General features: G+C 47.2%; 1 protein-coding gene across 1 annotated transcript; it reads left to right on the forward strand.

Annotated features, from left to right (window-relative positions):
* Nucleotides 1-1,732: 1,732 nt before the first annotated feature.
* LOC142310565 (uncharacterized) lies at nucleotides 1,733-23,466 on the forward strand. Its single transcript, XM_075348085.1, has 5 exons — nucleotides 1,733-1,759; nucleotides 7,474-7,597; nucleotides 7,681-7,778; nucleotides 7,976-8,066; nucleotides 22,007-23,466. The coding sequence occupies exons 1-5, from the start codon at nucleotides 1,733-1,735 to the stop codon at nucleotides 22,966-22,968; spliced, it is 1,302 nt and encodes a 433-aa protein (XP_075204200.1). The 3' UTR covers nucleotides 22,969-23,466.

The following is a 23,466-nucleotide window of genomic DNA, read 5'->3' on the forward strand; positions in this document are numbered from 1 at the left end:
ACATTGCTGCTGTCCGTATCCTTGCACCACAAGTGGAGCGGACATAGGTAGGTGCCATATTGCACACACTACACCTAGTCTCTGTGACTGTTAACTGAGACAGGTGCTTTCACGCTCACAGACTGTGAGACTTCTATGCACTTTTATGTTGTATTCCTCACTCTTTTGCATTTCCACTCCTATGTTATGCTAAGAAGTAGTCGCTGTGACTTAAACAGTATACGCCGCTATTGGCCTTGGTGACACTGTGACGTAACAGTGTCAGTACCGCTTTGGTGGTACAGGTTTCCCCTATCCTCTGCCCTACTCTGCAGCAGAGCTCTGCACGGTGGACCCTGACTGTCGGATAGCCTTCCATTCCCTTATTATCCGACAGTCCCCGTAACAGATACCTCATATGTGGTGGAAGTCAAATGTTTGGGCACACAGCAAGGCTCGGAAGGCAAGGAGCGCCATTTGAGTGCAAAATTAGCTGCACTCATTAGCGGACGCCATGTCGGGTTTGAAGACCCCCTGAGGTGCCTAAACAATGGAGCTCCCCCACAAGTGACCCCATTTTGGAAACTAGAGCCCTCATGGAATTTATCTAGCTGTTTAGTGAGCACTTTGAACCCCTGGAGGCTTCACAAAAGTTTGTAATGTTCATCCGTGAAAATATATATAATGTATATATTTATTTATTTATTTTTTTTTTTTTTTTTTTTTACCACAAAATTGTTTTTTCAAACAGGTAGTTTTTTGTTTTTTTTCACAAGGGTATCAGAAAAAAATGCACCATAAAACGTATTGTGCAATTTCTCCCGAGTACAAAGATACCTCATATGTGGTGAAAATCAATTGTTTGGGCGCACGGCGGGGCTCAGAAGAGAAGGATCGCTATTTCACAGCAAAATTGGTTGGAATTATTAGCAGACGCCATGTTGCATTTGGAGACCCCCCCCCCCTAAGGTGCCTAAACAATGGAGTTCCTCCACATGTGACCCCATTTTGGAAAATAGACACCACCCACCCCCATACAAAAAAATTAGTTTGGCAAAATAAAAAATACGGACATCAGTAAAAAAAAAAATAAAAAATGAGCAACTGACACTATGGCAAGTGCCACACGTGAGAGCAATGCACGAATCTCGCATCGCATCATCCGGCACAGCCACACACTCCTGTCTGGAACAGAGCGACCATGCCGGATGATGCGATGTGAGATTCGTGCATCGCTCTTACGTGTGGCACTGGGCTGACCCTTACAATATTCAGTAAAAAATACTGTAGTTGACGATTACTACAGTATAATTTTACTGCCCCTAAACTACGTTTATTTGTATTTCTTTCTTAGTTTACAGAAAAAAAATCAGGACACACGTACGGATGTGCTGCAAAAAGGGGAGGGCTAGGTGGGATGAAAGAAAAGATAGATGGAGGATGGGAGAGGGCGCGGTGGGGGATGGGAGAGGGCGGGCAGCAGATCAGGGTGAGAGGTGGTGGAGGGGGCAGCAGATCGCGGAGGGTGAGAGATGGTGGAGGGGGCAGCAGATGAAGAGGATGGGAGAGAGCAGGCTGCAGATCATGGAGGGTGAGAGAGGAGGCAGCAGAACAGGGAGAGGGGCAGCAGCTGCTGCTGGCTCTCCCTCATCAGATCGGGGAGGGGGCAGCAGATGGGAAAGGTGAGATGGCGGAGGGGGCAGCAGATCGGGAAGGTGGGATGGCGGAGGGGGCAGCAGATCGGGGAGGTGAGATGGCGGAGGAAGCAGCATATGGGGAGGTGAGATGGCGGAGAGCGTGCAGCAGATCGGGAAGGTGAGATGGCGGAGGCGGGCAGCAGATGGAGAGGTGAGATGGCGGACAGCAGGCAGCAGATCGGGAAGGTGAGATGGCGGAGGCGGGCAGCAGATCGGGAGGTGAGATGGCGGGAGGCGGGCAGCAGATCGCGGAGGTGAGATGGCGGAGTCGAGCAGCAGATGGGGAGGTGAGATGGCGGACAGCGGGCAATTGTAGTGTTTCGGTGACTAGGATTTGTGCTGTTGGTACAGAATCACTGTTGCGGACCCCGGAACCAAGGAGGGTGGGCCCTGCACCAAGGATAGAGAGTAGTGCAGTTCCCTTTGACACCCTGGACTAGTCCAGGGGCATCACAATCACAGATCTGCTTCATTGCTCAATACTGAGCCCACAAATTCACTTGGAGAACCCAGGTTATGACAGTTCAGTTGCCTGGCTAAATATCTTGCTGTGTTCAATCATCTTTCTAAGCTTGCCGCCATATCCTCTCAGTGGGTGCTCATCAAAAGCTCGGTGCTGCTGGTTGGGATACTTGGCCCAGGAAGCCTGAGTGTCAAAATGATTCTAATCCCTTCCGAGCCAACGGATGGGTGAGACTCTGTCGCTTGTATCATCTTGTGTTCTTGCTGGAAATGTACGATACGTGTTTGCCTGTTTGGTGAAGCAATAACGTCTTACCAAGATGTGGTTCCCTCACTCTGTGTTGCCTGAGTAGTGTTCTGCCCACAAGGAAGGAGTGCAGGCGTTCAGTGGGATGAGCCTTGGTCTGAGCTGTCTTTCTGAAGACAGCCAGGCTAGCTAGGATATATATATATATATATATATATATATATATATATATATATATATATATATATATATATATATATATATATATATATATATATATATATATTAATATATGTATGTATGTAAAGCAGGGTTAGGTTATAAAAAAAAAAAAAAAATTATATATTTATTTTTTTTTTTTATAGCCTAACCCTGCTTTACTTTTCCTCACCACTTTTGTCCCTGACCTGTCTGGTGGGTTCTTTCATTTTCAAAATACTGGTTGATCCCTAATGTTCTCAAACAAAACTCTGAAGCCTTCACAAAACTGCTGTAGTTATGCGAGAATAAATGATACAGGTGACTCAATTTACTAATTATGTGACTTCTGGAGGCAATTGGTCACTCAGGGGCATCATACTACAAAGGGCTTAATACAAATACATGTCACAATTTTTTAGATTTATATTATATTTTTAAATATTTAGAAAACAATCTATCATTTCCTTTACCCTTCACAAATACTTGTTACTTAATGCTGTTATAGCACATAAAGTCATAATAAAATACATGTACGTTTGTGGGTGTAATGTAACAATAAGTGGAGCATTGGCTAACACAGTAAGTGGAAAAGTTCCGGGGGTGTGAATACCTTTTTACGAGGTGCAAAATTCCTCCATGACTCTGAAAATATCACACTAGATCCCTGGATCAATGTCCCATCACAAAATCTAGTACTGATAACCTACAATAATATACTTTCTATGGAAGGCATCCAGGCCCGCCTTGAATTTTTGTAGTCTATCAACAATTCTCACATCATGTGTCAGAGAGTTCCATATTCTCACTGCTCTTACAGTAAAGAATCACCATCTGTGATTATTATTGATTCACCTTGTCATCATTGGAGGGCTCAGTTGTAAAAAGCTCATTAGAAATATCTCAGTAATGCCCCTGATAGACTTGTATATTGTAATAAAATCACCCCATAGCCTTTGTATTTCCAAAATGAATAACCCCAAGCTTGCTAACCTATCCTCCTATTGCCGTCCTTCCTTTCCCTTAATGGTCGCTCTTCTCTGCACCCGCTCTAGTTCAGTTATGTCCATCTCATTCACTGGAGGCCAAAATTGTGCAGAATATTATTAGTGTGGCCGCACTAGTGACTTGTATAGAGGCAAAACTGTTCTTGTCCGGAGCATCTGTGCCTCGTTCAATGCATCTTACTATTTTATCTGCCTTGGCCGCAGCTTCCTGGCACTGGTTGACTTTCTCGTCCACCCACACACGCACATCTTTTTCAGTGTCAATTTTCCACAGAAATTTTGCGACTATTAAATTGCAGTCTAAGAATCAGCCAAAAAAAATCTGAAAAGCTATAATCCCACAAACAATGGCAAACCTACAAAAAACCCAACAGGTGAATACTAGTGATGGGTGATCCCGATCTGTAAAAATCAGGGATCGTACCGATCACATAGTGATCATCTACACGATCCCGATCATGAGCTTTTCTGGGAAGCTCGTGTTACAGATGAAGTCTAGATCAGGTCCAGGGGCTGTAAAAAAACCCACATTATTAAAAAACCTTACGGGTCCTGCAACGTGTCCTGCAGTCTGTCTCCTGGCGCTTTTGCTTCCGCGTGTCCTTCCAATCATTGCTGTGACCCCCGGTAATCACCTCTGACTAAAAGGACCTTCCGTTATGTCATAGTGACCAGTCAGGTGTGAATGTTGTATTACCTCATTGGCTACAGGCTGGTCACATGACTATAACATCATCAAAGTTCGTGGTACCTGAACTTTCATTGTCAGTGTGCGAGTGTCGCATCGCATCATGGCGCACAATCTCCCGACAGAAGTGCGGTCGGCTGTATGTATTTCCATGTAGCTGATGAGCTCCTGTCCGGAGAGCATCAGGTGTGGGGTGATGCAATGTGATGCAAGTAGAATCATACCCTCACTGTCCGCCTTCTTCTCCCCCTGTACAGAGCGTCATAGCAGAGCAGACAATGCTCTCCCTGTGGATTACGTTGCACTAAGGATTGTTTTTATAATAAAGATGGAGTCTCCAAAATGTTTTTGTTTTTTTTTGTTTTATTTCTAATAAAAATCTTTTTTTTTTTTTACTGTTTACTAGAAATTAATGTTGGCAATGTCTAATTTGGCATAACACCATGAATTTCAGGCTTAGTACCATCTGAGAATACAAAGCTGCTATTAACCCCTTTATTACACAGCGAGCAACCCGGCACCAGGGCTGTTGGTCGAGCCAGGTAAAACACCTGGAAATGGCGCTAAGAGACAATGCGCCATTTCCAAGGGCGGCTGCGGGCTTCTGAGATTCCCAGCCCCCAGGTGCCTTGCATTACCTGACTGGCAATCAAAATATGGCGGGAGCCAACGCCTTTTTTTTTTTTTTATTATTTTTTTAAATAAAAAAAAAATAATTGGCTTTCCCTCTATTTTGATCGCCAGCCAGGTAAAGCTTGCCCGCTGGGGGTGGCAACCCGTAGCCGTAGCTTTATCTGCGTTGAGGATCAAAAATACCGCAGAACGCTATGTAATTTTTCAAATTATTTATTTGTATACAACTATATATTGTGTACATTATATACATACACAGCTCTGTCAAAAATTAAGAGACCACTGCAAAATTTTTAGTTTTTCTGATTTTTCTCTTTATATTTTTGAGTAAAATGAAAATTGCTCTTTTATTCTATAAACTAGTATATTCTAAAAATAAATATAACATTTTTTGCTTGGAAATTCGGAGACATTGTTGTCAGTAGTTTATAGAATAAAAGAACAATTTACATTGTACTCAAAAATATACCTATAAAGAGAAAAATCAGAAAAACTGACAATTTTGCGGTGGTCTCTTAATTTTTGACAGAGCTGCATATGTGTGTATATATGTATAAAAATAAGTAAATAATAAAGAAAAAAATGATGTAGCGCTCCGCGGTATTTTTGATTCTCAGCGCACATAAGGCAGACGGCTAGGGGCTGCCACCCCATCTGCCTTGGCAGGAAAGCAAAATACAGGGAAACCCATTTTTTTTGTTTTTTAGTTATTTAAAAAAATAATTAAAAAAAAAAAATGCATGGGCTCCCACTGCACTTTCTAGTGCTAGCTAAGGGTAATGCAAGCAGCTACTGGCTGCTAACCCCCACTGCTTGCTGTTACCTTCACTGACAAGGGAAAATCCAGGGAGGCCTTTTTTTCGCGCAAAAAAAAAAAAAAAACAACATGGGCTTTGCCATATTTTTGTATGCTAGTTAGGTTCAGCAGGCAGATACAGGTTGCCCTAACCCCCAAACCCCCAGCTGCTTATTTGTACCCGGCTGAGAACCAAAAATATATGATCCTAGTCTTCTGTCACTGATCTAGCTCTGCTATATCAGAATGCACGGGGGGAGGAAGAACGCTTCTGCTCCCCGTGCTGTCCAGTCACTCAATGAGTGAGCAGAGACTGCAGGTTAGTAAGCGGTGACGTCACTGCTGCCTTCATTGCCATAGTAACCTAACGAGCTGGTTACTATACTATACTATAGTATATTATACTATATTCTCGGCGCCGCTATTCACCGACTGTGGCATTACAGCAACTAATCTCTGCATGTGGGCTGACACTGTAAAAAGCACCAACATGCAGGGCGCTGGAGCCAAGCAAGTGCTCGAGCATCTCGCTGGTACTTGGCGCTCACTGAGTATCTTGAGTACTGAGATGCTCGGGCGAGTACCGGCGAGCATGCTCGCCCATCGCTATCCACTGACACTACAGGACCTTGCAAGATGTCATAGCCATGTGACCAGTCCGTAACCAACGAGGTAATACAAAAGTCATACCTGACTGGTCACATGGCTATGACGTCACAGAAGGTCCTTCAGTCAGCGCTGGTTACCGGGAGGGCACAGTGATGATCGGACTTAGAAGCAGAAGCGGCAGGACACAGAGTCACGTCACGGGACCTGTAAGTATAATGACAATGCTTATTATTAACTATATTCTTTATTTTCCGCTCCCCCCCCCCCCCCCTCCCCGCCCCATCCCATAACTGTAAAGTCCAAGATCAGTGGTCGGATGCAAAATCTCGATCTTCACAAAACAATAATCGGGCGAGTCTCTCTGATCCCGACCATCGGGGGGATTGCCCATCACTAGTGAATAGTAAATTAGTCACGTGCCATACATGTGGAGTAAAAGCCGCTTCTTAATATTATTGGATCAAGGATCTTCATTTCGGTTACCACAGCCCAAAACTGTGTGTCTTCTCCTTCATGTCATACATGTTAGCGTTATTTCTGCAGCCAGTGATATGAGTAATTATATTACTGTACAGGATTCTTTCTGATGTTACATCGTCATCTTCTCCCCATTCAGGTCCCTACAATATTGGAGCCTCTCAGTGGAGATCTTCTATATAAGAGAATTCTCCTGATTGCCCCATCAAGGATGGATATGGACAGGGACAAGATGGCGGAGAGGATATTACACCTCACCCTAGAGATCCTCTTCCGGCTTACTGGAGAGGTGAGAGATTCTGATGACGTCACATTACATCATTCTTATCTATGGGAATAACAGATGGACAGAACTGGAGAGGTGAGGACTCTGGAAATGTCTGGAGTGAGATTTCTTACTGTGTCTCTCCATAACCAGGATTACACAGTAGTGAAGAAGACCTCTAGTGAGCGCTGTCAGGCCCCTGTGTCTGAGGGATGGGGAAGACCCCTGAGCCCAATCACGGGGCCTCCACCTCACCCCCCGATACATGAGGACATCAATGACCAGAAGATCCTAGAACTCACCTACAAGATGATTGAGCTGCTGACTGGAGAGGTGACACTGCTGGGAATGCTGGGACATTATACAGTAACGCTATGAAGGGATCGGGGGATGACGGTATCATTGTATGTGTCAGGTTCCTATAAGGTGTCAGGACGTCACCGTCTATTTCTCCATGGAGGAGTGGGAGTATTTAGAAGGACACAAAGATCTGTACAAGGATGTCATGATGGAGGTTCCCCAGCCCCTCACATCACCAGGTAATAGACAGGACTAAATACACACGGCCTAAAATTATCTGTATGTAAGGAATGAATTCAGTCCCTGTATGTGTCTCCTCCAGTTCTATCCAGTAAGAGGACAACACCAGAGAGATGTCCCCGTCCTCTTCTCCAACAGGACTGTAAACAAGAAGATCCCGATGTTCCTCAGGATCATCAGGTAGATGGAGAGAAGGTGCCATGAAATCCCCCTATGATGTGTAGACGGCTGTGAAGGTCTTGTGCTCAGTCTTGTTTTATCCTCCAGTATTATATGTGTTATACTTGTGTAATGAGAGCGGTGGAGATGGCAGGATTAGAGCTGATCATAGATGGGACTTCTCCATGTGTCTGTGACTTTTACAATATTTGTTTCAGGGAGAAGATCTGACCCATATTAATACTACAGAGACATATGTGAGGAGTGATGAGCGGAGTAAAGAGGAGATTCCTACAGATAACCGCCCAGGTGAGTAGTGACCACTAAATGCAGAGAAGTCACAGATTCTTCTCAGTCACCGGCTGTGGCTGCTTTATCAGGGTTGTAGTCCGTTCATTGAAAATGGTCACCATTCTGCTGCTAGACCACCACATGCTCCTCCAACCAAAATAGCGAGATCTTACAGTTAGGATGGATCTTATCACCTGAAATTAGAAGACGTTGACCCTGCCCAGATTTCTATTCTGCAAAGCCAAATGACAGTGTACATAGAATGTGCAGACATTTTAGAAAATCAGGGGAAGAAAAATCTAATCTGTATGGTGGACCCCTAAGAGAAAGAGGTGGGTAATGATGCTGGTGACGTCCTAGAATCTCGGCATCTTATTGATGGATCTTCCTTCTCTCCCTTCTGCTGAATGTGCTGATAGGGGCGTTTTTATCCAAAGTTCAGCACAGGGTAACTGTAACATATGAGGGAGGTTAGGATTATCCCACAGTGGGTACATGGAGGCCGGGCAGCCCACCCACATTATTTTCAAAATCTAATTACAAATAAAAGGAAAGTAATTAACACACAAAGTTCTGATATTTTAACCTTCAAGTGTCTGAAAGATATTTTCTCTGAATTCTACAAATGTCCATTATATAAGAACTTGTACTGGAGCCGTCCATTGTGGAGTCCGAGAGGCAGAAAATGATGTCTAATATTTCTTCTAGAAACTCATCTGACAGAAAATATTGGCCCCTACAATAGTTTGGATTGCCGAGAGCCCCCGAGCCACATACTGTAATTACTCCAGATGTGTCCCCTCTAGTTACTAAATCATTGATGGTGAAGGCTGTCGGGGTGGAGGGCGATCATTTTAGTAGATGTGTTATTGTCTATAGTCACAGTTTTCTCTGTAGTAGTTAGTACCAAAGCCGCTCTTATTTCATGGCATTCCACTGCAGCCAGTTTTCTGCTCCTATCCAGGCCCCATTTCTCCAATCTGACATCTGTCACTTCACATGATAACACCTTTATAATGATTAGGCTGCTTTCACATCAAAACGCATATGACTGGATCCTTTACAATTGAATCACGGCAATATGCGGTGACTTCCGTTTGGGGGCGGCACACACTGGATCCGTTGTTTTGCGGTATTGTACAGAGTTTCAAAAATGCTACTTGTTGCGTTTTTGACCTCAGTCAAAATACTGCATCTCACTGGATCCGATGCATTGCGGCGGTACCTGCAAAGTAGTTCAATAGGCGCCGGCTCCTGATAGATAGGATCCTGTTTTCTGTACTGAGCATGCCCAGAAAGCAGCCTGGCATGGTCAGTACAGAAATTTGTCTCTGGCTGGTTTCAGACATCCGTGTTTTATCAGGTACAAGTCACATGCGTGGTTATGGTCATACGTGTGACACATACCGGAGAGAACACTTGTCTGTGAAATAAAAATATTTTATATTCACCTGTATCCAGCGATGCTGTCTTCAGCTCTGCTGCCTCCCGATCCTAACCGCGGATCATTATACTCACTGAATATTCACTGCCCGAGGATCTGGAAGCAAGAGTATGGCGTGGACCGCACCGTGGGGACTGGTAAGTATACAGCAATCTGTGTGTGTGCAGTGACGTCCAGGAGGTCATTTTTGTTCCCAATGAACTCTAATGACATCCTGATGACACCCCCGTGACACCGCGCTACGAGCACATACACACACATAGCGCACAAGCATGTATATACTGAACACAGACCCACACATGTCTACACACACACACACACACACACACACACACACACACACACACACACACACACACACACACACACACACACACACACTGCGGTCCCCAGCGATGCGGTCCCCGGCACTAAAGTCCCTGCTCCTGCTTCCAGCTCTTCAGTGTAGTGAATATTCAGTGAGTATAATGATCGGCGGTCAGGAGCGGGAGGCAGCAGACGGGCGTCTGAAACCAGCCTCTCTCTCCAGAAGACCAGGATCGTGGAGGAGTGAGAAGGAGTAATAAAGATGGAGTCCCTAAGTGTGTCTGTGTATTTATTTCTAATAAAGTATTTTTTGTCTGTATGGTTTGTTTTTTAACACTTTATTGGAGCTTCTTTAATGGCGGGGTCAACCTTGGCCTGACATTAAGGGGTACTTTACACGTTGTGACGTAGCTACCACTATATCGTCGGGGTCACGTCGTTAGTGACGCACATCCGGCGCCGGTAGCGACATGGCAACGTGTAAATCCTAGATGGAACAATGAACGAGCACAGAAGCGTACAATCTCGCTGATCTGTGTAATGTCGTTCATCTCCATAATGTCGGATCGACCGCAGGTACGATGTTGTTTGTCGCTCCTGCAGCTCCACACATCGCTGTGTGTAAACCCGCAGGAGTGACAAACCTCTCCTTACCTGTGTCCCGACAGCAATGCGGAAGGAAGAAGGTGGGCGGGATGTTATGTCCCGCTCATCTCCGCCCCTCCGCTTCTATTGGCTGGCTGATTAGTGACGTCGTTGTGACGCCGAACGCACCTTAAAACTTAACTTAAAAAAGGGCCTCCCTATATTTTTGGTTCACAGCTGGGTACAAATAGGCAGCTGGGGGTTAGGGGAAGCCTGTACCTGCCTGCTGTACCTGGCTAGTATACAAAAATAGGGCGAAGCCCACATCCATTTTTTTTTTTTTTTTTAGTTTTTGGGCAAAACACTTAAAGAAAAGGTCTTCCCTGGATTTTCCATTGCCAGTGATGGTAACACCAAGCAGTGAGAGTTAGCAGCCAGTAGCTGCTTGGGTTACCGTTAGCAATAGAAAATGCAGCTGGAGCCCATGCATAGGGTTAGGTTATGTGTTTGGGTTTTTTGTTTGTTTGTTTTTTTATGAATTAAAAAAAAAAAAAAAAAATGACATGGGCTTTGCCCATTGAGCACCGGAGCATTTTACTGCTCAGTCACCCTACTCCTGACCACACACTCAGCAGAACAAGTAATCAGATCAGCTGACTCCAGTGTCGGCCGATTACTTGTTATTTGTCACATGCATCCATCTCAGCTGAACTCCAGCCCGCACGCTCTGCGATGGATGCAGCGGGACACATAACAAGTAATCGGCCAACACTGGAGTCAGCTGATCTGATTACTTGTTCTATGAGTTCAGATCAGCTGATTCCAGTGCCGGCCGAACTCAGCTGACCTCACAGACCGCACACGCTGCGATGTTTACTTGTTCTGTGTCCCCTGCAATCAGCCGACACTGGAGTCCTCAACTGATCTGAACTCAGCTGACTCCTGACCACACAGCCCGCACACGGTCACGCGTGATCAGCAGCAGGCAGTGATTGCTGTTAACCTGCATCCATCGTAGCGTGTGCGGGCTGTCAGATCAGGAGTTCAGCTGACTCCTGATCTGCTGACTCCAGTGCTGGCCGATAAATTCTGTGTCCTGCTGCAGACAGATCTGGTAAAATAACGATTGCGGTTGCATGCGTTGCACGTACAATCCACAGGATCCAGTCAGATGCGTTTTGCGTTATTTTTGGGTTTTTTTGCCATCAGGCAAAAAAAAACGCAGATGTGAAAGCAAGCCTTAATCTGATCCCAGTGTCTGTGAGATTTTTTTTTCTGAGGCATATTCTACTATATATTAGCTGTAATGTTAGGTTGATTTGTTTTCCGTTTATTTAAAAAAAATCAAACCTGAAACTCACCCAAGCTGTTAAAGAATTACAAGGGTTCAACCATTGCATTCGGATGCTCTTAGAGGGAACCTGTCAGGTGCAATATGCACCCAGTACCACGAGCAGTTCTGGGCACATATTGCTAATCCCTGCCTCACTGTCCCTGTATCTAGTAGCATAGATAAAGAGATCTTTAGAAAAAGTATTTCTAAAGATCCTTTTATGATATGCTAATGAGCACAGTAACTTGTCGCAAAGGCGTTGTTACGCTCACCGAGGAGCGGCGAGCGTCCGGAGGTGGACTCACTGGACCGTGCTCTGGACTCCGCTGAGAAGGCGACCAGCAGCGAACCCCTATATAGGGACTGTGTGGTGCCTCCCCAGAAGGCCTAGAAGCACGGCAGCCAGGAACCGGTAGTAGTAGTCTCTGTACGGCCAGGCGTGGCTTGGGTATGACGTCCGTGGCAGGCAGAATACAGTTGTGGCACCGGAGATGTTCACAGTAGGTGGGGCGCGGTGACGTCCACTGCAGAAATGGCCGGTGACGTCCACAGTAGGTATGGTACGGTGACGTCCACAGCCAGAAAGGTATAGCAGGCACTACGGCGAGACAGAAGATTAGTAACAGGAAGATAATACTTGGATACAAACAGTAGAACACAGGGGCCTGGACACTAGTAATACGCTAGTAGGAGCGTTGCTCAGGCGCCTGCTGCCAGGGGAGGTGAATCTAAATAGTCTTTAGGTAACAGGTGGCCTCTGAGGTCACTTCCAGATAATGAGGCACTACTGCTTTAAGAAAGGGGGCGTGGCCTCGCGCGCAGCCTAGAGTTGCTCACTGCAGAATTGTGTGTGGACGGGAGACAGGAAGAGACTGCAGCAGCTCTAGGACGCCTGACCCGGGAGTGAGCAGAGCCTGCAGAGCCATGGGACTGGTAAGAGGAAGCGCGTCGCTGCCGGGGGCTGGGACCGGGAGTACACGTGGGGACCATGCTGGGGCTGGGCAGATGTGAGGGATAGCGCCCCTCTCGGGATCTGGCGGAACCAGGCGCTACAGGCGTTAGTTCCTGCGCTCATTCTGCCCTCTTAGTATAGGCTGCTTTACACTCAACGATATCGCTAGTGATCTCGTTAGCGATGTGACACGCCAGATCGTAGATACCATGTGCAGAGATCGCACATAGGTCGTTTTGTGACCGACGCTACAAAAAAAACGACCTTTCTTCAGCGCTCTATTGGGAGACCCAGACGATTGGGGTATAGCTACTGCCCTCCGGAGGCCACACAAAGCACTACACTAAAAAGTGCAAGGCCCCTCCCCTTCTGGCTATACCCCCCCGTGATATCACGGGTTCTCCAGTTTTAGCTTTGTGTGCGAAGGAGGTCAGACATCCATGCATAGCTCCACAGATTTTAGTCAGCAGCAGCTGCTGACTATGTCGGATGGAAGAAAAGAGGGCCCATGTAGGGCCCCCAGCATGCTCCCTTCTCACCCGTGGATGGTGTTGTAAGGTTGAGGTACTTATTGCTAGTACAGAGGCCGGAGCCCACATGCTGTTTTCCTTCCCCATCCCCATGAGGGGCTCTGGGTGAAGTGGGATCTTACCGGTCTCCAGGCACAGAGACCGAGCTCCATCCACAGACCCAAAAGAACCTGCTGGATATGGAGCTGAGTATCGTCAGGGACAGGGCCCTGCTACATCAAGGTACTCTGTGTCCCCGTACACATCGCGCACACACACACCAGCATTGCTGGGAGTGTTAGTGCGCCGGGGACAACAGCGCGGAGCGCTGGTGCTATTATTCACTGCAGCTTTGCTGAGTGAATTTATGTATTGAAAACGGCCGCGCCGGCCGCTGCTGATTGTTTTTTACATTGTGGCGCGGCTGGGACTTGTGGTGCGCCGGGGGACTTCGGCGTCGGCCGTGCACATGGGACGGCCGCGCTTATTACTCGAGTCCCCGGCTTTGCGGCCTAGTTTTCGTTTCGTTCCCGCCCCAGCCCTGCCAGTCAGAGGAGGGGCGGGACGCTGTACAGTAGCTCAGCGCAGGGAGCTGGAGTCTGCTTTGCATTCTCCAGCCCCCTCTCACTGAACACAGTGAGACGCCGGGTTCCCGCTCTTGGCTGGGGCTCGCCCACGGCCCGCCCCTCTGCACAGGACGGGGAAGAGAAGCCGGCAGCCATTATGGTTTCCACTCTGGGAGAACGGAACCAGTCACAGGTTTTTTGGGCGACCTCGCACCCGCTCTTGTGCGGGCGGTAAGCAACTGACACCACTAATGCTGAAGTGGGTTTTTGGGCTGTGTGCTGATATGCTATGCACTGTACTGTACTGTCGCTATTCTGGGCAACAGCAGCAAATAAGCAATGCTGCTGAGGCACAAGCTTTCAATGCTTCTTCGTTTGCATGTGCTGCAGTGTTTACTGTCAGATTGGGCAACAGCAGCAGTAGAGCAATTTGTGCTAAGGCACAAGCTTTCAATGCTGCTTCGCTTGCATGTGCTGCACGGTTTATTGTTATGATATACATTCACTGTATGTCGCTATTCTTGGCTAATGCGCCCAGATAAACAGACAAAAGCAGCAGTAGAGCAATGGTGCTACGGCACAAGTTTTCAATGCTGCTTGACTTGCATTGGCTGCAGTGTTTACTGTCATGCTTGTATGCTATACATTCACTGTATGTCGCTATCCTTGGCTAATGTTCCTGGATAAATAGACAACAGCAGCAGAAAGGCTAGGGTGCTAACGCACAAGCTTTCAATGCTGCTTGGATTGCATGGGCTGCAGTGTTTACTGTCATGCTGTATGCTATACATTCACTGTATGTCGCTATCCTTGTCTCATGCTCCTAGATAAATAGACAACAGCAGCAGAAGAGCAAATGTGCCAAGCCACAAGTTTTCAATGCTGCGTGTACTACATGTGCTGAAGTGTTTATTTGTACTTCATGCTTGTATGACTATTCACTGTACGGTCGCTATCCTCGGCTAGGCTCTTAGATAGCTAGACAACAACAGCAGAAAAAGACAAGTTGCCAATGCACGGGCTTTCTATGCTGCTTGTACTGCATGTCATACGGTTTCAGGACCCCCAGTGCGTGCAATTGCTCAACCGGGGTCTCTGCTATATGTGGCCAAAGGAACCACCTGTGATCTCTGTCCAGAGACAGGGACGAAGTTGCAGTTTTTCCGCTGATATATTGTCTGTGACTATGACAGACATCTTACAGACTTTGCACCCCAAGCAGACCGTGGGCAATATGGTTGCAATGACCCTGGCCGCCCTGATCTGGAGCATCTCAAGGCGCCAGAGTGATTCCAGGCATCCCAGAGAGCAGGCATCCGACACGGTCGACAGTCCCAGATGGCCTAAGCGGGCTCGCTGGCATTAGCCCTCGACTACATCACTGGGCAAGGTCCCAGCTGGAGTACTCTCTGTACGATGAGGCAGACGGAGCTGTTCAGGACTCTGTTCCTGAGACCGCTCTCAATCCGGATACACCGGATGGTGACGCTATAGTGAATAATCTTATTGCGTCCATCAACGAAAGGTTGGGTATTTCTCCCTCAACTCCTCCAGTGGAGGGGTCAGCTTCACAGCAAGAGAAATCTCTATATATTGAGTACTTGTTTAGCACTCTGACTCCAGAGACGCAGTCCAGAAACGACACGCTTATCACGATAAGCGTTTCTCCGACCGTATTAATGAGACACGTGTCGCTCCCCCTGACGTGGTCAAGCGCTAGACCCAGTATCCAAATGTGGATCCCCCAATCTCCATGCTTGCAGCTAGATCTATAGTTGTAGTGGTGGATAGGACTTCACTTCAAAATGCCATTGACAGGCAGATTGGCCTCTGGTTGCAATCTGTCTATGAAGCTATCGGCAGGTCGGCTGCTCCGGCAGTCGCAGCCGTGAAGGCACTCCAAGCTATTTCAGCTAGTATTGCGCAGAGGGTCGCTGTCACAGGTACTCTCGGTCCCAGCAGCGTCTTTAACTCGCAATGTCGGCATGGCGAATCATGCTGTTATTGCTGTCCGAGACTCTACGAGCCGGACGTCAGTGGCATCCGCCAACTCCGTGTTTTTACGCAGAGGCTAGTAGTTGAGAGATTGGAACAGAGGCTGCTTCCAACGAAGTTCTTAACCAGGTTGCCTTTATCTAGTGATAGTCTGTTGGTAAGGGTTGAATGAAATCATTCAACTATCCAAGACGACTCAAAAAGCCCAGAAGGGCATAGATTCCTAGCGGGCTCAATTCACGCCCGGGGAAGGCAGCCGGAGGATCCGCTACCAAAGCGTTTTTCCTCATAATTTTCAGCCCTCTCACTCCGCAACCGCGGGGGGGCAGACTCCCCCGCTTTAGCGGCATTTACCTACCGCAGGTTGAGGGCCTGTGAGTGAGAGTCAGTTTGTTTTCAAACTACCGCACCGACCGAGCCGAGGCTCTTCTGCAGGCGGAAAGAGCGGTAATCCCTGTTCCTCTTCAGGAACCAGATACGCATTTTGCCCCGACCTGGTCGTGGTGCCAAAATAGGACGGCTCCTTCCGTCCCGTTCTGGACTTTATACTGCTTAACGAGCACGTGAAAACCAGGCGGTTCCGGATGGCATCACTCCGCTCCGTCATTGCCTCTCTGTCTCAAGGAGTTTTCCTAGCTTCAATAGACATCAGGATGCTTATCTACACGTGCCGATTGCTCCGAGGCACCGGCGTTGGCTACGATTCGTTATTAAAGACGAGAATATTTCGTTTCGTAGCCATACCCTTTGGCTGGCGACAGCCCCACGGGTGTTCACCAAGTTCGTGGCAGCAGAGGGAGCAGTCCCGCGCTCTCACGGTCACTCTGTGATCCTTTACTTGGGCAATCTACTGGTCAAGGCACTTTCCTTTACAAGCATGCCAACACAACCTGAACATGGCGCTGGACCCTTCCCAGAGTTTCGGGTGGGTCTTCAACTTTTCAAGGTTGAACCCAATCGCTGGCATCTCCTGGAGAGTTTTCACACTCTCTCAGCGATAGTGAAGCTTCCGCTGGACAAACAGCGTTCACTACAGACGAGGGGACAGTCTCTCCTTCAAGGAGGCGCCTCATCCAGAGGCGAGTTTTAGCTTTTCCAGACGGTCAAAGACCATCTTCAGAGGAGTCCACTCTTCAACTCAGTGGTCTGGAGCTCTGGGCAGTGTATCTTGCACTGCAAGCCTTCCTGCAGTGGCTGGAATGCAAATAGATCCGAATTCAGTCGGACTATCCACAGCGGTGGTATACACCAACCACCAAGGCGGACTACGCAGTCGACAAGACTCCCAAGAGGTCCGGCGGATTCTGCTATGGGTAGAAGACAGAGCATACACCATATCAGCTGTTCACATCCCGGGCGTACGACACTAGGAAGCAGACTTCCTCAGTCGCCAGGGCGTGGACGCAGGGGAATGGGCTCTGCACCCGTTTGTTTGCAAGAATTCTGTAGACGCAGGATGAAGACGGACGTCGACGTCATGGCTTCTCGGCAACAACAAGGTCCCGATTTTCATGACGCGGTCTTACGATCAAAGAGCTCTGGCGACAGGCGCCTTGGCTCAGGATTGGTCACAGTTCCAGCTACCGATTGCTGCCACACCATCCTCGTCGCCCCAGACTGGCCGGGGAGGTCGTGGTACCGTGATCTGTGGCATCTCACCGTCGGTCGACCGTGAGCACGACGTCATTGCCACCATGAGACGGGCTAGCCAGCCGCGGTCTGCCAAGATCTACCACAACTCGTGGAAGATATTCTTATCTTAGTGTTCTGCTCAGGGAGGGTCTCCCTGGCCATCGGCATTGCCTACTTTGCCTTCCCTCCTGCAATCTGGTTGGGAAAGAGGTTGGTCGCTCGGCTCCCTTTAAGGGCAAGTCTCGGCACTATCCGTGTTCTTTTCAGAAGCGTCTAGCACGTCTTCCTAAGGTGCGCACGTTACTACAGGGGGTTTGTCATATTGTGCCCCCGTACAAGCGGCCGTTAGATCCATGGGATCTGAACAGGGTACTAGTTGCTCTCCAGAAGCCGCATTTCGAGCCTCTGAGGGAAGTTTCCCTTTCGCGCCTGTCACAGAAAGTGGCCTTTCTGGTTGCGATCACGTCGCTTCGGCGAGTGTCTAAGCTGGCGGCTCTGTCATTCAAGGCTCCCTTCCTAGTGTTCCACCAGGACAAGGTAGTGCTGCGCCCTATTCAGGAGTTTCTCCCTAAGGTTGTATCCGCGTTTCTTCTTAATCGGGATATACCCTTTCCTTCCTTTTGTTCTCATCCGGTTCTCCGGTATGAAAAGGATTTACAGTTGTTAGTTCTGGTGAGAGCACTCAGAATCTACATTTCCCGCACGGCGCCCATGCGCCGCTCTGATGCATTTTTTGTCCTTGTCGCTGGTACGCGCAAGGGGTTGCAGGTTTCTAAAGCCACCATGGCTCGATGGATCAAAGAACCAATTCTTGAAGACTACCGTTCTGCGGGGCTTCCGGTTCCTTCAGGGCTGAAGGTCCATTCTACCAGAGCCGTAGGTGCGTTTTGGGCATTACGACACCAGGCTACGGCTCAACAGGTGTGCCAGGCAGCTACCTGGTCGAGCCTGCACATTTTTCACCAAACATTATCAGGTGCATACCTATGCTTCGGCGGACGCCAGCCTAGGTAGAAGAGCCCTGCAGGTGGCAGTGGCTTCCCCATAGGGGAGGGCTGTCTTGCAGCTCTAACATGAGGTATTTCTTTACCCACCCAGGGACAGCTTTTGGACGTCCCAATCGTCTGGGTCTCCCAATAGAGCGCTGAAGAAGAAGGGAATTTTGTTACTTACCGTAAATTCCTTTTCTTCTAGCTCTTATTGGGAGACCCAGCACCCGCCCTGTTGTCCTTCGGGATTTTTTTGTTGTTTGCGGGTACACATGTTGTTCATGTTGAACGGTTTTTCAGTTCTCCGATGTTACTCGGAGTTAATTTGTTTAAACCAGTTATTGGCTTTCCTCCTTCTTGCTTTGGCACTAAAACTGGAGAACCCGTGATATCACGGGGGGGTATAGCCAGAAGGGGAGGGGCCTTGCACTTTTTAGTGTAGTGCTTTGTGTGGCCTCCGGAGGGCAGTAGCTATACCCCAATCGTCTGGGTCTCCCAATAAGAGCTAGAAGAAAAGGAATTTACGGTAAGTAACAAAATTCCCTTCATGTGCGATCTCGGCACATCGTATCTACGATGTGGTGTGTCACATCGCTAACGAGATTGTTAGCAATATTGTTGTGTGTAAAGCAGCCTTAAGGCTGCTTTACACCAGGCAATCTATCGTGCGATAGATCGTCGGGGTCACGGTTTTTGTGACGCACATCCGGCATCGCTGGCGATGCCGGCCTGTGTGACACCTCCTAGCGACGCAGTATCATTCACAAATCGTGAGTCGGGTACTGCTCGTTAGGTTCCATAATATCGGTTGATTTAGTTGACCATCGTTTCCGTGGTAGCACACGCCGCTCCGTGTGACACCACGGGAACGATGAGCAGCTCACCTGCCTCCCGCGGCCGCCGCCGGCTCTATGTGGAAGGAAGGAGGTGGGCGGGATGTTTACGTCCCGCTCATCTCCGCCCCTCCGCTTCTATTGGCCGGCGGCCGTGTGACGTCGCTGTGACGCCGAACGTCCCTCCCACTCCAGGAAGTGGACGTTCGCCGCCCACAGCGAGGTCGCACGAGAGGTAAGTATGTGTGACGGGGGTTACCGACTTTGTGCGACACGTGCAGCGATTTGCCCGTGACGCAAAAAGGACGGGGGCGGGTACGATCGATTGTGAAATCGCACAATCGGTCGTACCGTGTAAAGCAGGCTTTATGTTAGCTCGCCCACAGGGACGTGTTAACATGCTAATTGATGCCCATGGACCAGCATCATTATTGGCAATGACGCACGTACCTGTGTCCGTTGCACTGCCTCAGATGCCGGCTGTAATCTCAGTGTATATGGATCATAAGTCCCAGCACTTCTGATCATGCGCACTAGACCTCGCTGAAGTCGGGACACATACACCCGGCTTCATATTGCTTATGACCGGAAGTGCTGGGGACATCTGAGCATACACAATGAGCCTAAACCTGGCGGTGACAACGGACACAGGTATGTGCATCAAGGCTGATTATGCTGGGCAATGGGCATAGAATAGCATGTTATCACGCCTCTGTGGCATTCTAACATGCTAAGAGGGTTGAATGTGTGCAGGAATTAACGCCCTTAAAGGGAACCTGTCATCAGAAATTTGGCTTTCAACCTAAATGTTTCCCCCTCTGCAGCTCCTGGGCTGCATTCTAGTAAGGTTTCTATACTTTTTGTGCCCCCTTTTAAACCAAAATAAATACTTTATAAAACTGTACCTTTTTCGGTTTGAAAATCTTGTAAATTATCCATGGGGGCGGGCCGTGTGGCGTCCGTTGCTGTAGCTTACGCCGTCCGCCATGCTCCAAATCATCCCTCAGGATGCCGCCCACTGTGCCCGAGGTCCCATGCACGCCGGGACACCTAGTGACGTGGTCGCAGGCATGAGAGTATGGGCGGCGCTGTGATTGCATCGCAAGTGCCCGCCCATACTCTCGTGCCCGCCCTTTCCCCACTGCCTCCAGCGTTCTGCGCCGGCCCGACGTCACCTCCTTCACATCGTACCCTGCAGCAGGAAATAGATGGGAGGAGCGGAGCAGGCCACTACAGGAGAAGCGGAGGATCTGAGCGACGTACAGAGGGGAGAGCGCGCCCACGAGAGTATGGGCGGGCACTTGCGATGCAATCACAGCGCCGCCCATACTCTCATGCCTGCGACCACGTCACTAGGTGTCCCGGCGTGCACGGGACCTCGGGCGCAGTGGGCGGCGTCCTGAGGGATGATTTGGAGCATGGGGGACGGCGTTAGCTACAGCAATGGACGCCACACGGCCCGCCCCCATGGATAATTTACAAGATTTTCAAACCGAAAGGTACAGTTTTATAAAGTATTTTATTTTTGGTTTAAAAGGGGGCACAAAAAAGTATAGAAACCTTACTAGAATGCAGCCCACGAGCTGCAGAGGGGGAAACATTTAGGTTGAAAGCCAAATTTCTGATGACAGGTTCCCTTTAAGACTAGTCCATGAGCTCTTTAGCATATCATTTGAGAACTTAAGAAATAAAGTGATCTTTAGAAAAAGTACTGTATCTATGCTGCTAGATACAGGGACTGGTAGGCAGGGATTAGTAATATGCACCAAGACCTGTCCATGGTGCTGGGTTCATATTGCACCTATTAGGTTCCCTTTATAAAAAAAAAAAATAGTGATACTGCAACATGTAGTCAATAAATAGCATTTACCATATTTTTATTTTTTTTTTTTGTCGAAATGAGTACTTTGACTCCACAGGTAGTCGCTGGAAATTAGGATAGAGTGGATGTTGCAGAGGAAAAATTGGAAATATGCCATTTTAGTGCCCAATACATAGTGCTCAGCTTGTGCTCCAGAAGACAAACACCCTGTAAATATTTGTGGGTTTTTCCCTGTGGCAGTGCCAAATATGTGGATACTTGCAGTGTCTAGGTACACTACAAGGCTGAGAACCATTGAGGACATTTGGCTTTGGAATTTAGCTGGATTGGATCATGATGCCATATTTCTTTATAATAAAGAGTTTTTCAGCTAAAACCATTGTGTAAACCCTCTATTTCTCCACTGACGAAGTAGCAGGTGGTACAATTTTGGCCTACAGAACACTATTTGATGGCTTATTATTCCAATATACGGGAAGCAAAATTAACAGAGGGCTGAACATCATGGTCTACTGGTATATGCAGCAGGTCCGGTAGGCACAGTTGGTTTAGATAGATGCAGCAGGTATAGCTGGCACAGCGAATACTAGGATACAGAAATGTGTTAGCACACACAGCAGAAGACTCTGGAAATGGAGTGGGACCTGATAACTAATCCACGTGTTTCAAAGGATAGACCACAATGCCCAGGTAATTCCCATAGGGGGAGGATGACTTAAATATCTAGGTTAGGGCACACTGGCCCTTTAAGAATGCATGCGTGCTTAGTCCCAGGAGAACTGCGTGGTGGGCGCAGGCTTTGGGAAATGGCGATAGGAACTGAGGCCATGGAAGCCACTGATTGGCGGCTGGGACGGTAAGTGTGTCGGTATCCATACCTGGGAAAAGGGGCAGGACAGTGAGGGGATGCTGGTGACTGCATTACAAACCATTTTATAAATTATATCCTTAAATTTGTATATATTATTAAAAATATTTTTTATTCTTGGCAGATGACTGCACCAGAAGATTAGAAGCACAACTGACATCTTCAATTTTTAAATTAGATGACGTTGATCTCACACAATATATAACTGAAGTGAATGCCACTATTCAAGATATAGCATCATCTCTTCACAGCAAAGATCTATCATCTGATTCTATTAAACAAGTCTTACCTTCTGATTCATCACATACCAGTAACAAAAATAAAAGTCACAAAAGAGGCATTAAAAATCAATGTGCTCTTACAGCAAAAAAGCCATTTTCAACTTCAGAATATCGAAAAATATCTAAAAAAATTCACACAGAGGAGAAAAGATTTTCTTCAGAATTTGTTACTTACCAGAACCAGAGAACTCACACAGGGGAGAAGGCATATTCATGTTCAGAATGTGGGAAATGTTTTAACAAAAAATCAAATCTTGTTAGGCACCAGAGAGCTCACACAGGGGAGAAGCCTTTTTCATGTTCAGAATGTGGGAAATGTTTTAACACAAAATCACGTCTTGTTACACACCAGAGAACTCACACAGGGGAGAAGCCTTTTTCATGTTCAGAATGTGGGATATGTTTTGCAGATGAATCATATTTTGTTACACATCAGAGAATTCACACAGGGGAGAAGCCATATTCATGTTCAGTATGTGAGAAATGTTTTAGCCGAAAACCAGATCTTGTTAGACACCAGAGAACTCACACAGGGGAGAAGCCTTTCTCATGTACAGAATGTGGGAAATGTTTTACCCAAAAATCACTTCTTGTTATACACCAAAGAACTCACACAGGGGAGAAGCCTTATTCATGTTCAGAATGTTCGAAATGTTTTTACAAAAAATCAAATCTTCTTGCACATCACAGAACTCACACAGGGGAGAAGCCTTTTTCATGTTTAGAATGTGGGAAATGTTTTACCGAAAGATCGCATCTTGTTAAACACCAAAGAGTTCACACAGGAGAGAAATGTTTGACGTGAAAATTATAATTTGTTGACCACTAAGAAAATTTCACATGGGGAAAAACCATGTATTTGGCAAACTGGACAAGAAAACACAAAACAGACAGTCAAAGTAAAGGTAGGTAAGTAAACAAGAAAAGAAAACAAGTTAGAAGTTACATTAGAATTATAATATATACAGTTACTAATACACATCTGTTTTCTAAAAATAAAAAAAAATCAATATTCCATATGCATCAAACATTTCTCATATTTATATATTCACTATATGGAGAAGAGTATTGCAACCCTTCCCCAAAATACCCAACCTTCTTCCTAACTCCCAATCTCAGCGATCTGCCATTCATTACAGTTACTTTCAGCGCACAATCTCCATGTCTGAACAATGTCTGTAACTTCTCTATACTACAATAATAAACCTGTTCATATTATAAATTACTATTTCCATCTACGATCCATTTCTTCTTTGTGGGAACATCTGGTGTGATCGAGTTTATAAAATCACTTTCCGCTAAG

The sequence above is a fragment of the Anomaloglossus baeobatrachus genome, chromosome 5 (assembly GCF_048569485.1).
Source record: "Anomaloglossus baeobatrachus isolate aAnoBae1 chromosome 5, aAnoBae1.hap1, whole genome shotgun sequence".
NCBI classification, from domain to species: Eukaryota; Metazoa; Chordata; class Amphibia; order Anura; family Aromobatidae; genus Anomaloglossus; species Anomaloglossus baeobatrachus.